Source organism: Neopsephotus bourkii, unplaced genomic scaffold, assembly GCF_033783945.1.
Source record: "Neopsephotus bourkii isolate Nb327-2 ecotype Australia unplaced genomic scaffold, CSIRO-AGI_Nbou_v1 NB_30, whole genome shotgun sequence".
NCBI lineage: Eukaryota > Metazoa > Chordata > Aves > Psittaciformes > Psittacidae > Neopsephotus > Neopsephotus bourkii.
In genome coordinates, this window is record NW_026900547.1 from 1,233,077 (window position 1) to 1,246,716 (window position 13,640).

At 35.1% G+C, this 13,640-nt stretch overlaps 1 protein-coding gene across 3 annotated transcripts in view; it reads left to right on the plus strand.

Annotated features, from left to right (window-relative positions):
• SLC27A6 (solute carrier family 27 member 6) overlaps nt 1-13,640 on the plus strand; it is a 42,140-nt gene that overhangs the window by 10,875 nt on the left and 17,625 nt on the right. The window contains exons 3-5 of one of the 3 annotated variants that reach the window (XM_061378050.1): nt 358-516; nt 1,563-1,687; nt 10,399-10,593. In XM_061378050.1, coding sequence (XP_061234034.1) covers nt 358-516; nt 1,563-1,687; nt 10,399-10,593 — 479 coding nt within the window. The remainder of the gene's footprint in view (nt 1-357; nt 517-1,562; nt 1,688-10,398; nt 10,594-13,640) is intronic. The other 2 variants (XM_061378212.1, XM_061378128.1) reach the window with 2 other exon arrangements.

Below are 13,640 nucleotides of genomic sequence, written 5' to 3' on the forward strand. Positions count from 1 at the left end.
GCCTCTTTATGTTAAAGGAAGTCTGTATGTACAGTAAATCCTTTTGGCCCTTGTTTGGCTCTATATAGTTTGATAGCATGCTAACCATGGTGTTTCTTCATGCTTCCACCTATTTGAATTGATTTGACTTTAGATTAACTAACCAACATATGAGGTTACAAACTGGTTTATGTATCTTTATGTGTACAGAACATGCATGCAATACTGTATTAAACAGCCAGTTTTCTACTAATGGCCATCAAAAGAGATGGATGAAAATTTGGTCAGGAAGAAACAATTTATTATTTTATGATTTTAGAGATCTTCCACAAGAAAAAAAAAAAATGTGTTAGGCATGGATTTATGTTTTCATTACAGGTCTTCCAAAGGCTGCAGTCATCAGTCAGATGCAGGTTCTTAAAGGAGCTGCTGGACTGTGGGCTTTCGGTGCTACTGCAGATGACGTCATTTATATTACTCTGCCTCTTTACCACAGCGCAGCATCTCTTCTTGGCATTGGTGGATGCATTGAGTTGGGTAGGGCTTGTTTCAGTTAATTGTATTCATACAGAATATAAATATTAAAAATATTACTAAAATGCATAAAACATTCTTAGGTTCACTGCCATTTGGGAAACTAATGCTTTGCTAAAATCAAATGAATAATCTTTTCAGAATAGCTTTATATTTCCGTATATTGGTGGAAGATGGTGGTGTTAACAGTGAAGGATCTCTTACAAGCTAACTTTGTGGTATTGGGGAAGAATTAGTTACAGTCATTTGTGTCACAGATGTTTTTACTCTCTTTTATATTTAGGTAAAAAAGAACTTAAGGACCTATGTAATACTTTGGCAGTGTGTATCCTGCAGTAGTATGTGTACCGACAAACACTGGGTAGTGGAATAGAACTAAAATGTATTCTGATGAAAAAAAGACTTACAAATGCATGTATAGTAAAAAAATCAGCTTTGTCATATATCATTAGATGATAGATAACTTTTTCCAGTTAATTTGCTTGATGTTTTGGCACAGACAATAAAATACGTATTTTACTGAGGCACCATAAGTGTCCTCAATGACTTTTTTCTAAAAGATTTATTTGGAATTTGATGGCAAGTATATCCTGTTTCCTGAAGCAGCATGGACAAGTCAGAGCATGGGAAAGATCATTTGGTTATGTGTTACTTCTGTCTGAGTCTTCACTGATGAATACTTCTTTTGTTGAAAACTTAGTTTCTGTGATACCCAAATGATTTTCTAATTCAAATTGACTTTTCTGGATATTTTCAGTTAAATTCTTTTGAATAATGTAACAACACCAACAAAGATAAGCTGTATTCTTGCTTTTAACCTTTTATCTGTAGGTTTACTGTCTCACCAAGTAGGAGACTGGGTTCATTCCCCATCTTTGCCTACCAGATTTGAACAAGTTTTCTAATAAAAAGACCTTTAATACCAAATACTTCTCTGAACGAGGCTCTCCATTCCTCTTATGTTCTATTTTCTAGAAATAGTGGACATAGCTAGCTAAAGTGGCATATAGAGAAAAAGTTTTATTTCCTTTTCTACTGTTTCCATAAAGGTGCAACCTGTGTGTTGAAAAAGAAGTTTTCAGCTAGTCAGTTTTGGAGTGACTGCAAAAAGTACAATGTGACTGTCATCCAGTATATTGGAGAACTGTGCCGTTACCTTTGTAGCCAGCCAGTGGTAAGTGGAACCAAAGTGACAGCAATTGGTGTGCAAGAAGTATGTACATTTATTGTTCTTAATGTGGTTATGTTAAAAGGGAAACAAAACTATATTAAGCCTGTCCTGCTTTTTTTTTTTTTTATGTGGAGTTCTTCAAATATTTGGTGATCTGTACACTGTGAAAAAAAAAAGGCTTGAATCAGGAAGATGTTAAAGTATTAAAAGAATTCAAAACTAAAAAAAAAGATGCAGTATCATTTGGTGAAAAAAATATTATTTCACAGAGTATCACAATTTAAGTTCAGAAAACCAGGATTTCTGTTCCATTTCTTTTCAGAGTTTTCAAGACTTTGTTTCTTGGCACATATGAGAGGTCTCAAGTTTTGTAGGTCATGTTTTTGCAGGAGCACAAGAAATAATCTGCAAACTGTGTTTGCAGTCTGTGTGATTAATTGTTCCCCTCTTCTGTCCTTTAACTATGCAGTTAGAGGATGGCATTTTGTTTTACCCATTTTATCCTGCTCAGCATCTTAAAGAAAGAATGATAGATTATTCTATTTATTGCTTTATGTGACTTTTTATGTGACGATTTATTGCCTTATTGCTTTATTTTTATAGGAGCTGGCATGTCTAAACTCTTTGCTTTGTGAGGCTCTGTAGATTTTTTGGTTTTGGTAGGGTTTTTGCTAGCTGGCTAAAGAGAAGCATAATGCTCCTTAACAAGAAAAATTAAATTATAAAATGAAACAGTTTGATGGCTAGGTCCTTGAAGAAAAATAGCAAGTATTTGTCAAATTAAATCTGTAAGAGAAACATGTTCACAGAAATAAGTTGAAGGATTTAAGTACATCAAATAATCTGCTGTTATTTTTCAAGTAGACAAAATAATTTGCCAAATTGTTATCTCTCTTTAAGTTTCATTAACATATAAGTACTATGCATACTTGCGGCATAAGAAAAATAGGGCTAATACGAGTTTATAAGCTCTGGGAAGATATGTGGAAGATATTCTCAAGGTTAGAGTACTGTAAAGGCCTTCTGTAACTATAGTTATAAAAAACTATAAAACTATAGCAATTAAGTAATTCATTTGTTTCTTTAACACTAAACCTGAAATGAATGGTATATTTCTAATGGCGGCCACAGTGTGGCTTCTTACTTCATACTTTTTGAGTAAAACTTTTGGCAATCTCTGTGGTAGCGTATAGATTTTCATTTAGCTTTTTGATTAGTTTTGCCTTGTTTGATTTTTTGCCCGCTACTCACATCTGCAGCAGCCCTTGTGTCTTCAAAAGTAAAAACATTTTTTAGTAGAATGCATCTGAAACCTCTTCTGCATCCAGCTTGGCTTAGTGATCTATTGTCTGGAAAGAACATTCATTAGTAAACAAAGTTGTCTTTTTTCCTCATGTATGAGCGCAAAGAACTAGCGTTTTATGATGTTTATAAATTTTGCTAGGCTCTTAAGTAAGTGAGTAATTCTCATGCCTTTCAACCTCTTTTTTTGCAGTCGTTTGATCATATAAGTCTTTTGAAAATATAACAACCAAGATTGATAGCTGGTAGCTATTAGTAGCTACGAAATGGATTCTGCTCTGAGAATATAACTGGTCTAGTGAAAGAGAATATTCAACAAATTAACCTGATTTTGCTGGCTGACATTGCTCAAGGTCTCTTAACAGTGATTTATGAAATTTCAAAAGTACAGCATAGCAGAGCTCCCTAAATGCTGTCTAAAGAAAGGTCTTGTAAATAATTCTCTACTAATCTGTGGATATACTTTGCATAGAAGGTTGCCACACATTTAAAATTTTAACTTTAAAGTGTATAAAATCTTTCTAATGAACTTGCAGATTTATTTCAAATTTGAAGCAATAAGCTATTTAAATAATGCATTGCATCCTGGAGCTTTTAGAAATATATGAATGGTAATGCAGCATTTTTTGCCTTTTTTCTGTAAAGGACAGTTGAATCCTGAAGTGATTGACAAACAAAGGCTAGAGTCAGTTTTCTTAATCATTATGTCCTATCTTATTCTCTCATAAGCTGTCATATGTTATGACATTAATTGTATGATTTATGATATCTTACATGAACTTGGTAAGTGCTCTATAAAAGCACAGTTTATTTCTACTTGCATTCAAAATCTTTCATGATTAATTATGTCATTGCTTAGAAATTTTCTTTCAATATCTGTCATGTTTTATGCCCACGTGGTGTTGAGCCAATGTTATCCTTGGCATCAGTGTCTTCTTTTGGGTTACCGCAAGTGTGTAAGACCATGAGTATCAGCTTTCAAGCTTTCTTTTGTTAAGCTGAAGCAAGCCAGTCTCTCCACTAGGTCCAGTTTGGCCATGGGATTAAGCTCTCTGAAGTGACTTTAGAAAAGATGCTTAGGGATTTATTGTGTTAAAACTCATCTTTATTAGAACAATAAAAATTTAGAGGGAGAAAACAAGGAGGTCAGTGCTGCTGCAATAAGCAAACAGAATGAACATTTATTTCCCTGCTGTTGACTCAAGTGTTGTGGTAAGGGATCTAAGAATGGGATTTACAAACGTAGAATAGCACTGTCTTGCACCCAGAAACAGGTTAGTTCAAAAGGAAGGAATTTGATAGTCAGGTAAGGAAGGAAAAATGAATCAGAAGGCACTTCCCTACAATGCAGGTTTTACTTCACATTACATTTTGTTCCCCATTAAATTTAGCTAAATTTAACTTCAGGACTGGAAATAGGTCTTTCTCTTATCATTAAAATGTGGAGCAGAAATTTTTTGAGTGCTTTGCAGGTTTTCAGCATAAAAATTAAACACCCCTAAAAGAGTTATGTGTCACAGTTATAGACAACCGCACATATACCTTCCATTTGAAGCCTCTGAAAAATCTCTGTGTGTCTCTACAATTTCATTTACTGAGGGTATCAGGAGGAAAAAAAACCTATATATCCAATAAACTTTGTGTTTTGAAATTCCATGGCTACAACAAAAGTATTATTTATAAAAAGTGGGTTTAAAACCAGATTATAATCCCATCCATTTTGACTACCACCTGATGTTTTAATGTACTGGCATACCTGTTTTAGACTCCATCCACATGATGATTTTGTGTCCGCTTTCTCATTCTTCCCACTAATAATTGTTTTTCAGGTTTTCTTCCTGGAAAAGTTTACTGCAATGTTCGTAGATTCCCTTAGGCTTTAGGAAGCATTGGTTTTCCATACCCAAAACAGCACTGAAGGCTAATTATGATGTCATTGTTAGCATGGTGGCTCAAGACTTTTCTGAATCTTTAAGAGGTCACATATCTTGAACAATTTCCTTCCGTCTTTTTTTCCTACATATTCATCTTTTGGGTTAAGGCAGTGCTGTCACGCAGAAAATGTCCTGAGAGTGAAACTTTGAAACCACAGTCATACTTCCACAAAGGGAAGCTTCCTGTTGCTCACAGAATACTGCATGCAATGTGGAGCACAAGAAATAAGATGTGCATGCTTTAATTTTATTAATTGATCTTTGGAAGGTTTTTATTTTGGCTGGTGGGCTTCTAGGACAACCGCCAAAATTACTGGGTAGAATACAGACAAAAGTGTTGTTTTTTGTTGGCAGATACCTTCCGAGGAAATAGAAGTGCAGCTAAAGGAAACATTTCCTATTAGAAGAGCTAAAGGAAAAAAACTCCTCTTAGGATCTAATCCTATTAGTTTATCAGGAGATTGGTTAATAAAAGAGTAGTGAGAGTGAGATATACTAAACAGCAAACAACCAATTCCTGAACTGGAAGTCTATGTTCTCTTCCTAGAATTCCTCTTCCATTCTTATAGTGCATCTCTACAGCACCCTTCCTTTTTTCTTTTACCTGTATTTTTAAATTTGGGTATGTATTTTGCTCAAAAGATCTAGTTGTAATTTGTAGTTAAACGTTACTGGAAAGTCCTTGTAAGCATGCATCTTGAAGAATTTATTACATGTGTCATCATAATTGCAGTAGGGTATCTCTCTTCTTATAGTCTCTCTACTGACTACCCGATGACCCTTTTTTCAGGGCTAATGTGTCAATAGATGAATGTAAAACCTGTGTGGTGTCCATCATATTTTATATTTAACAGATGTTTGCATTTCTTAGGCCCTGAGATTAATTATAGTTTCATCAAGGCTACAACACAGGAAACATTTCATGCCACCTTTGCTTGAAGTTGCATTTGCTTCTCGCTATTTGGCTTTTCCTGCTGCAGAAGTGGTAGAAGTAGGACAATTAACCTGTTTTCTTCTATTCCTTTGAAGCAACTCAAATTTGAAGCAATTTAAAAAAGAATCAATTTAAAATTGAAGCAATTTAAAAAAGAAGTGCATTTTTAACTAGCTGCAGTCATGAATCCTTCCTTCACCACTTAATATACTGTTGATGGCACTTTGAAAGGCATGTCTTTTATCAACAACTTAATCATGTAGGTAGCCCACATAGTTTACAAAGAACACTTAAGGAGAAAAGTCTGGCATATGGAAAAATCCAGGTTTGTGGTATTTAGTGTAATAAGGCAGATCCTGACTTGTCAGTTAATTACTATACAAACAAAACAAGCATTCAAAATGGAGAAGTAGTCTGTCAGAACTGATTTATGATTTATGCAGGTATTTGGTACAGGGTTCAAAGATCTAAGCAGAATAAACTGAAGAAAAGTCCAAGTAAGGTAAGGTAATAACAGTTCTTGCTTAATAATACTTCAGAAAGGCATTGAAAAAAAATTCAACTATATTGTTATAAATGGATAACTGAATTCCCATTTTATTTCAGAATCAGCTGTAAGAGAAGAAAATAGTGTAGGAAAATCAACAGGCATTTTTAAAAAAACCTTGGAAATATGTTCTAATGTTTTGTTATTCTAAAATCTGTTTCCCTAATTATATGTAGAGAACTATCAATCACATTCAGAAACACAAAGCATGAACAGCTTCTCAGAGGACAGGCATTGTTTGAACTTATTTGTGATAGTTGACCAGGGCAAGGCACTGAGTCCTTTATAAGTGAAGAAAGTGTTAGGTACTATGCTGTTACAGCAGGCTAGAATGTGCATGCAGCTGAGCACTGCATACCAGCTCTTGCAGGGGTAGCTTGCTGACATGACACAGCTTGTTCAGGAGTTGAGAATGGCACAGGGATAGCAGAGCTTATGACGAGAGATATGTACAAGGCAATTTCTTGGAATTCCTCCTGCTCCTGTAATTCTGTCTGCTATACCACAGAGAAGCTATTTGATGAGGCATCTGAATATGGCAGAAATTCAAAGTATGACTGTTTAGTGCCATAGCTTGTTTAAAGCATATGTTCCTGCATATTTCATTTATTTTTCATCTCATGCATTAGGGTACTCTAAATGTGCATCACTCAACCAGGTGTCTAGAATTTGTTGAAACTATCATCCCTTTTCTTTCTCTTCTCTTATTTATTGCATTCTATTTATTGCATAAGTTTTCGGCCACAATGGCCATGGATCCTAACATGCCTAAAGTTGGCAGTGATCTGGACGATAATACATATGATGAACATATAGATCTATTAATGAAAAATATATTAAAATGGCCTAATTTTATTCACTTTGATTCACTTTCCATTAAAAGTTAGTTGCATGAAAAGCAAGTAGGAATTCATGTCATGTATTAGTTATACAGATTAAGTAAAAATATGTAAAACATAGCTATATAAATTTACTCACATGTGAAACTAATGTGACATCACTGTTTAAAGTTTCTGTCATAATCATTGTCTTCATACCTATTAAACCTGCTAGGAAATTAAGTTACATGTACATTCCATTCTTACAGTTGAAAGACTGCTAAATGCATGACAGTTTTAATGCCTTTCCTCAGAAAGCCCTGCAGTACTCTACAGGGAGTCTTAGATCAACAGATGTGTACAACTGTGATGGATCTGACTAAATCACAAATACAGAAGTTGCAGTAATGCAGCATAATAGAAATTTTGCCTTCTTTGTGAAGAAGTGAATTAGCTTTTTTTTTGTTAAGAAAATTTGCTCTAATTAGTTCTTGACCATATCATACACCTTTTATGTATTTTTGCAAAATGGCTGAATCTATTAAGAGAACACTTCTCTCAGTATGTCAATGAGATAGTCATATACTGCATTGTGGATAGCTGTTAACATTACAAGCATAACAGAATGCTAACCTGTCAAGTTTATTCTGCGTATTTTCCACTACAGAAACAACTTGGTCCTGTAGTAATATAAACCAGCCAAAATAACATGAGGAATTGAAGGTATAAATGAAGCTGTAATTGTTCTTTTTGAAAAAATAATTTAAAATCCATTTAGGCCACTTTTTCCTAGTCCATCCTAGTCTGTGCCTTTGCAACAAGCAGCTATCAATGTTTCTATTTTTCTTAAAGTCTAAATAATTGAAGCAAACTTACCTGCTTATTAAATTGGTCTCTAGAGATTTTGAATGTTCCTATCCTGACGAATGGCCCACTTAATTAGTACGCGTGTATATATATGCATGTGTTTGTCTCTTCTGTTCAATGTGGAACAAAGTATTTCTGTGAAAGAATCTCTTGTGCTGTTTTTCCTCTTAGAAGAGGCAGTACATTCTGTGTAGAGAAGAGGCAATAATTCTGTGGCATCAGCAAGGGTAATTGCGGTTCAGTTACTGACAGGTTAATTTCAGTTTAGTAATGATACTGTAAGGAAAATAACCATCTTTGGAAAATTTTTCAGTTGAGCTGACTGGAATATTCTAAAGATGGTGGAAAATTTTTTTGTGTGGAAGAATTAAAAAAAAAAAAAGTTAAAAGGTTTCCTAATAAAGTTCAAAGTAGCACTCTCACAAAAAAGGAATACCTTTTGACTATTGAAAGTACATTATTTTTGAATGTAACCTTATTATTTCATTCTAAAGTCTACACTGTTGCAATGTGATATTGCATCTGAAGTTGAAAGCTGAAAAATCAAACTGCTCCAAAAATAACATCTGTGAGCAATTTTCAGCCACTTTTTTCAAGGCTATGTCCCTGGTCAGTTTCATTATACACTGTAATGAAGCACTTGCTAATAATGATTTAACATGAAATCAGTGAAGTGTGTGTTTATGTGGTTAGAAATTACTTTTGCATCTGAACTAAGGTAGGAGAGGAGAAGGGAAAAAGGAAGAATTGGGTTGTAGAAACAGAATGGTTAGTGATGAAGGAAGCCCTGTGAGGTAGTTATGAGGTAAAATAGGGTAATGCCTCAGATTGTAATCTGCCAAGAGCTATGTGCATCTAGCAAAGTAGGTGAGTTCCTTGCTGAGTCATTCCAGCAAGAAGACTTAATTTCCAATGGAAAGGCGCTGAAGCTCAGTAGAGGACTTTTTATCCTTCTATGAGTTAGTGGTTTTGAAGAGGTCAGTCTTTGTGATTTAGAGAAGGAACTTAAAATTTCACTGCGTTTGTGGTTTTTGTTACAGGAGTGAAAATTCATTGTCCTTATGAAACTGAATCTGGCCAAGATGTAAGCCTCTGGGGAACACTCTTGTTTATGTAATCAGTAGAAACTTCACTGGTTTTAATATCCCAAATATTTAAAGATTCCTGTTTCAGCCAGCTGACCAGACCTCTTCGCAGAACTAGTTTGCTGTGGTTTTCTGTGACATTAAAGCTGCTAAAATGGATTTTCATTACAGAGGCAAACCAGTTCATACTGAACTAGAGTTGGAAAGGGAAAAGGAAACTAGACTACAAGAACAGAAAATAGGGACTATTTGGTTTCTGTATTAGATATATGCGGACTTATATATACACACACACATATAAATATATAAAGAGTGTGAATATGTGCACCTGTATATAGACATGTGTTTGCATATGTATGTGTAAGTGTATATAATAGAAGTATATACTGACTGTTGCGGTACCAGAGTGCTATGCAGTTCTAAAGGTATATGGTAACATACCTTTATTTATTTTGCACTGTCTCACTTCTAGGGCATTTTATATTGCCACTTGCAATGATTAAAAAGGGAGCCTAATTTTAAAACAGGTGAAATTAAAATGAAACCAAAACAACAATTTAGATTTTTTGCCTTCTGATACTTCAGCTGAAATCTGATTGTCTTTTAAAGGTGCTCCATGCAATCTCAAGGTTTGGGAATGCGTTCATAAAATTAGAGAGTCTCATTGAACTGGATGAACATGTACAATCGTGTTTCTTGTAATAAAACATGGGAGTTAAAACAGTAACTCAAGATCACCAAGAAATAACGTATTCCAAGTTACACTGAACAAAGCCTTGCAAGTCTTAATATTGAAAGAAATACAGAAGATGACTCATATACAGTGTGTGGGAAGGAACAGATATTACAAGTGTGTGAAATCTGAACACACAAGAAAGTAATCATAAATCTCTGCTGACTTTAATCCCTTGACAGAAGTAACGTCTCTGTTCTTCCCAGTTTTCTAATTCCTCTGAGTGGAAACAGACTGAGACGATGCAACTTTAAAAACATGGAAGCATTTATATAAATTAATGTAGCCATTATTCAAGAAATTATTTGCATGGTCAACAAAATAATAAGGGGTTTATTACAGTTTGCTACATTGTAGCTGTTGGTGAGCTATGGCAGCCTTCTTGTTTGGTTTTTGTTGTTGTTTATACTTGGTGTATTTAAAGAAGGTACATGCAACAATCAAATGAAGTTACCAGTATATTGTATTTTAAATTTTTTTTTTCTTTTTTACAGAAAGAAGGAGAAAAAAATCACAAAGTTCGATTAGCAGTTGGAAATGGAATAAGAAATAATGTATGGAAGGATTTTAAAAACAGATTTGGTTCTGTTAAGATTTGTGAGTTTTATGGTGCTACTGAAGGAAACATTTGTTTCATGAATCACACAGAAAAAATTGGATCTGTTGGACGCACCAATTTCTTTTATAAGGTGACTATTGATTTACATTTTACTTGATAAAGGTAAAATATTTCTCAGTTTGATCACAGGACTTGGTCTGTGCAACCAAATGGAGTTGCAGTAATAAATCCAAAGTAAATTTTCTGACTTAATTACCCTCTGTAAAATCTTGGTTGCCAAAGTACTGCAGATAGTATTTCGCACCCAACCCATTTACACTTTCAGCAGTAACACTTAGTTTTTTTAAGGTTCAAGAGGCAAAAAAGCCTTGCTCTTCTGACTAGTAGGTTCCAAGTATCATTTCAAATCTCTGTATTAAAGGATAAAAGAGGAAGTTGGATTTGTTTCAACATGTAAGAACTCGTTAGCTGTGAAATAAACATATTAGTATGCTTCCTGAGTTAGTGTTCTACAGATCATATTTAGAGTAGTTTTCAAAAAATGTATTTATTATGAATATTACTATGTAAATATTTGGCATGGGAATTAATAGCAGTTAAAATAACATACAGACAGACACAACAAGATATTTTATATGCAAGTGCAATTAAGCATAACTCAAATAACATCTAGTGTAGATCATTATTCAGAAATTTCAAAGGTAACATAATACAAATATAATCATTGTTGAGTAATTGTCACAGACAATACTTGCCAAGGATATTAAATTAAAAATCTAACCTCATTTATCTACTAAATCTGCTATATTTATTTGGTTTGTTCTAGGTTATTAAAATTAGAAAAAGCACAGATTTCTTTCACTACTTATTCAATAGCCTCTGATAACATTTTTCATCAGCTTTGACAATGGGAGTCACATGTCTCAGAGAAAAGGAATACATAGTCTTTATGTCACATACAGTGGCTTTTCCTTCATCCTTCTGAGTAAATGAAGAACTTATTTCAGCTTGAAATTCATAGATAGTTTTTTCCCTTTGGGTGGTATTAATACTATCTCTTAAATGGTTTAAGAATTCAGCTAGTAACATGTATACCATGCCTTAGCTAATAAGATGCAAGATTTAGAAAGGTTTCCTAGCAAGGAGACTCAATATTCAACATTATGTTGTTATTTACGCCGATTTTTACTTGTGTTGAAATAAATAGGACTAAATGCATTGCCTAGAATTTGCAAATTAAATGAGATATATATATATATATACACCTATCTATACTGAGATACCTGTCTACATATACAAATCCTGCTGGCTTAAGTGGCATCTGTGCTCCTGAGAACTAATAGTAAAACGTCCTGACAAACTTTTTTTCAGAGGATGGTGTAAAACTACTCAGAGTTCTCTTATGACATGCAAATCATTTTCTAGGTAGCATATATTCCAAGGTCCACAACTTCAATTAAGCATCATCACATTATGATGGCTGCAGACTAGTTTGCAGCTCAGGGCCAGAGGAATTCTTCACTTCTGGGATAGGAAGCTAGACTGGAGGGAGGAACTTGGAAACACTCAGGAAAACACAAAAAAAGCTAGTGTGTATTTCAGAAACTGTTGAGAGCTCAGGAATTTAAGCAGACTGACTCTGCTTATTCTCTGGTCTACATAACTTACACTCTGTAGTATGCACAGTGGACATCAAGTGCTGATGTCTAGAAGGGTAGAAATCCACTACAGAAAATGAGGAATCTGGAATTTACGTAGTAGTAGGTGAATCAGGAACCTCAGAACTGATGTTGATTTTTGTTTCAGACTTTTATAAACCACATGCTTTAATTATTTTAAAACTTTTTTTTTTTTTTTAATTAAATGTCATTAAGTGTTACCTTTGTTCCAAACCTGAGTAAAATTTTTCAATATTTCAGAACTTTTCATTGAGTTATGACATAATTCATTAACCTTTTGGAAATATCATGTAAAGGTTACAGCAGATAAAGGGTTAGACTTCAAATTAACTATTTATTGATTTAAGTATCTCTATTTTTAATCAAGTAGTGTTGGGGTTTTGCATGTATTAATAGGGGCAATTCATATGTCAATAGCTTATGTTATTTGTGTTTCCAAAAGGAAGGGTGTCTTTTTGCACATGCAACATGTTACTTTTTCCTCTTTAATGGTGGGGCTTATGATTTGAGTCAGTCACCGCAGATTAGGAGTAAAAATAGCTCATGCAAATTGCAGTTAAAAAATAAATGTAGTTGTAACTGAATACTTGATCTCACTAGACATCCTTTCTATATTTTCTATACTATTCCAAGTTGGAACTGTTACAATCTATGGAAACATCAGTATAGTCTGCTAAGATAATTATGGGTCATCCCCTTGTTTACTCAGTGTGAATATGGAAAAGCCGTAATGTGGAAAGAACTAGAAAAAGCCATTCATTGCATTTGGCTTTGTTTGAAATCAGTTTTATTATGCCTTTTTCTACAGTTTCTTTTCCCTAGAGATAAATCCACAGTAAGACTTCGGTTATTTCCATAGTTTCTCTTGTAAGGAGAGTGCCCAAAGCAAGTTATTTGTGAGCAGGTTCAGTATTTAGCTACTGCCATTCTCCAAGGGACCCGAGTTGTGTTGGATCCCAACCTTTCCCCCAGGGTATATATATATTTGGCATTGTATGACTGTAGAGTTTGAGAAAATGAAGTTTGTCATGGAAAACCAGATTCGATGCAGAGACAAACTACTTTGCCTTGAGTACATGAACATAGTATGTTTAGCCAGGTCATTGGGCGGCAGATTTAAACCGGGCATCACCAGGGGTTGCCGGTCAATTACTGAGGTGAGTAGCTCGAGAGAGAATGCCTTGAACACCGGAGCGGGGGGAGATCAGCGTCCAGGAGCCTCAACTCAGAGCGACAAGAGCAGAGCCATCGAGGGAGCCTCGAGTCCTCGACAGGACCTGCCCAGGAGCCGGCAGCTCAGCTGACGCGAGCAGGGACTCGCAGGGGGCGGAGCCAGGAGGAGCAGCGCTAGCCCTGACTGGGTAAAAACCTGCCCCAGGGAGCGTGAGCGACCAGGAGCGGGGCGAACAGAGGCAGTTTGCTCGGCAGTTCGAGCGGGATGGTGAGCACTCGCCGTATGACCAGGGCCGGTCTGGGAGCTCTGCTCTGGGGGGCCCAG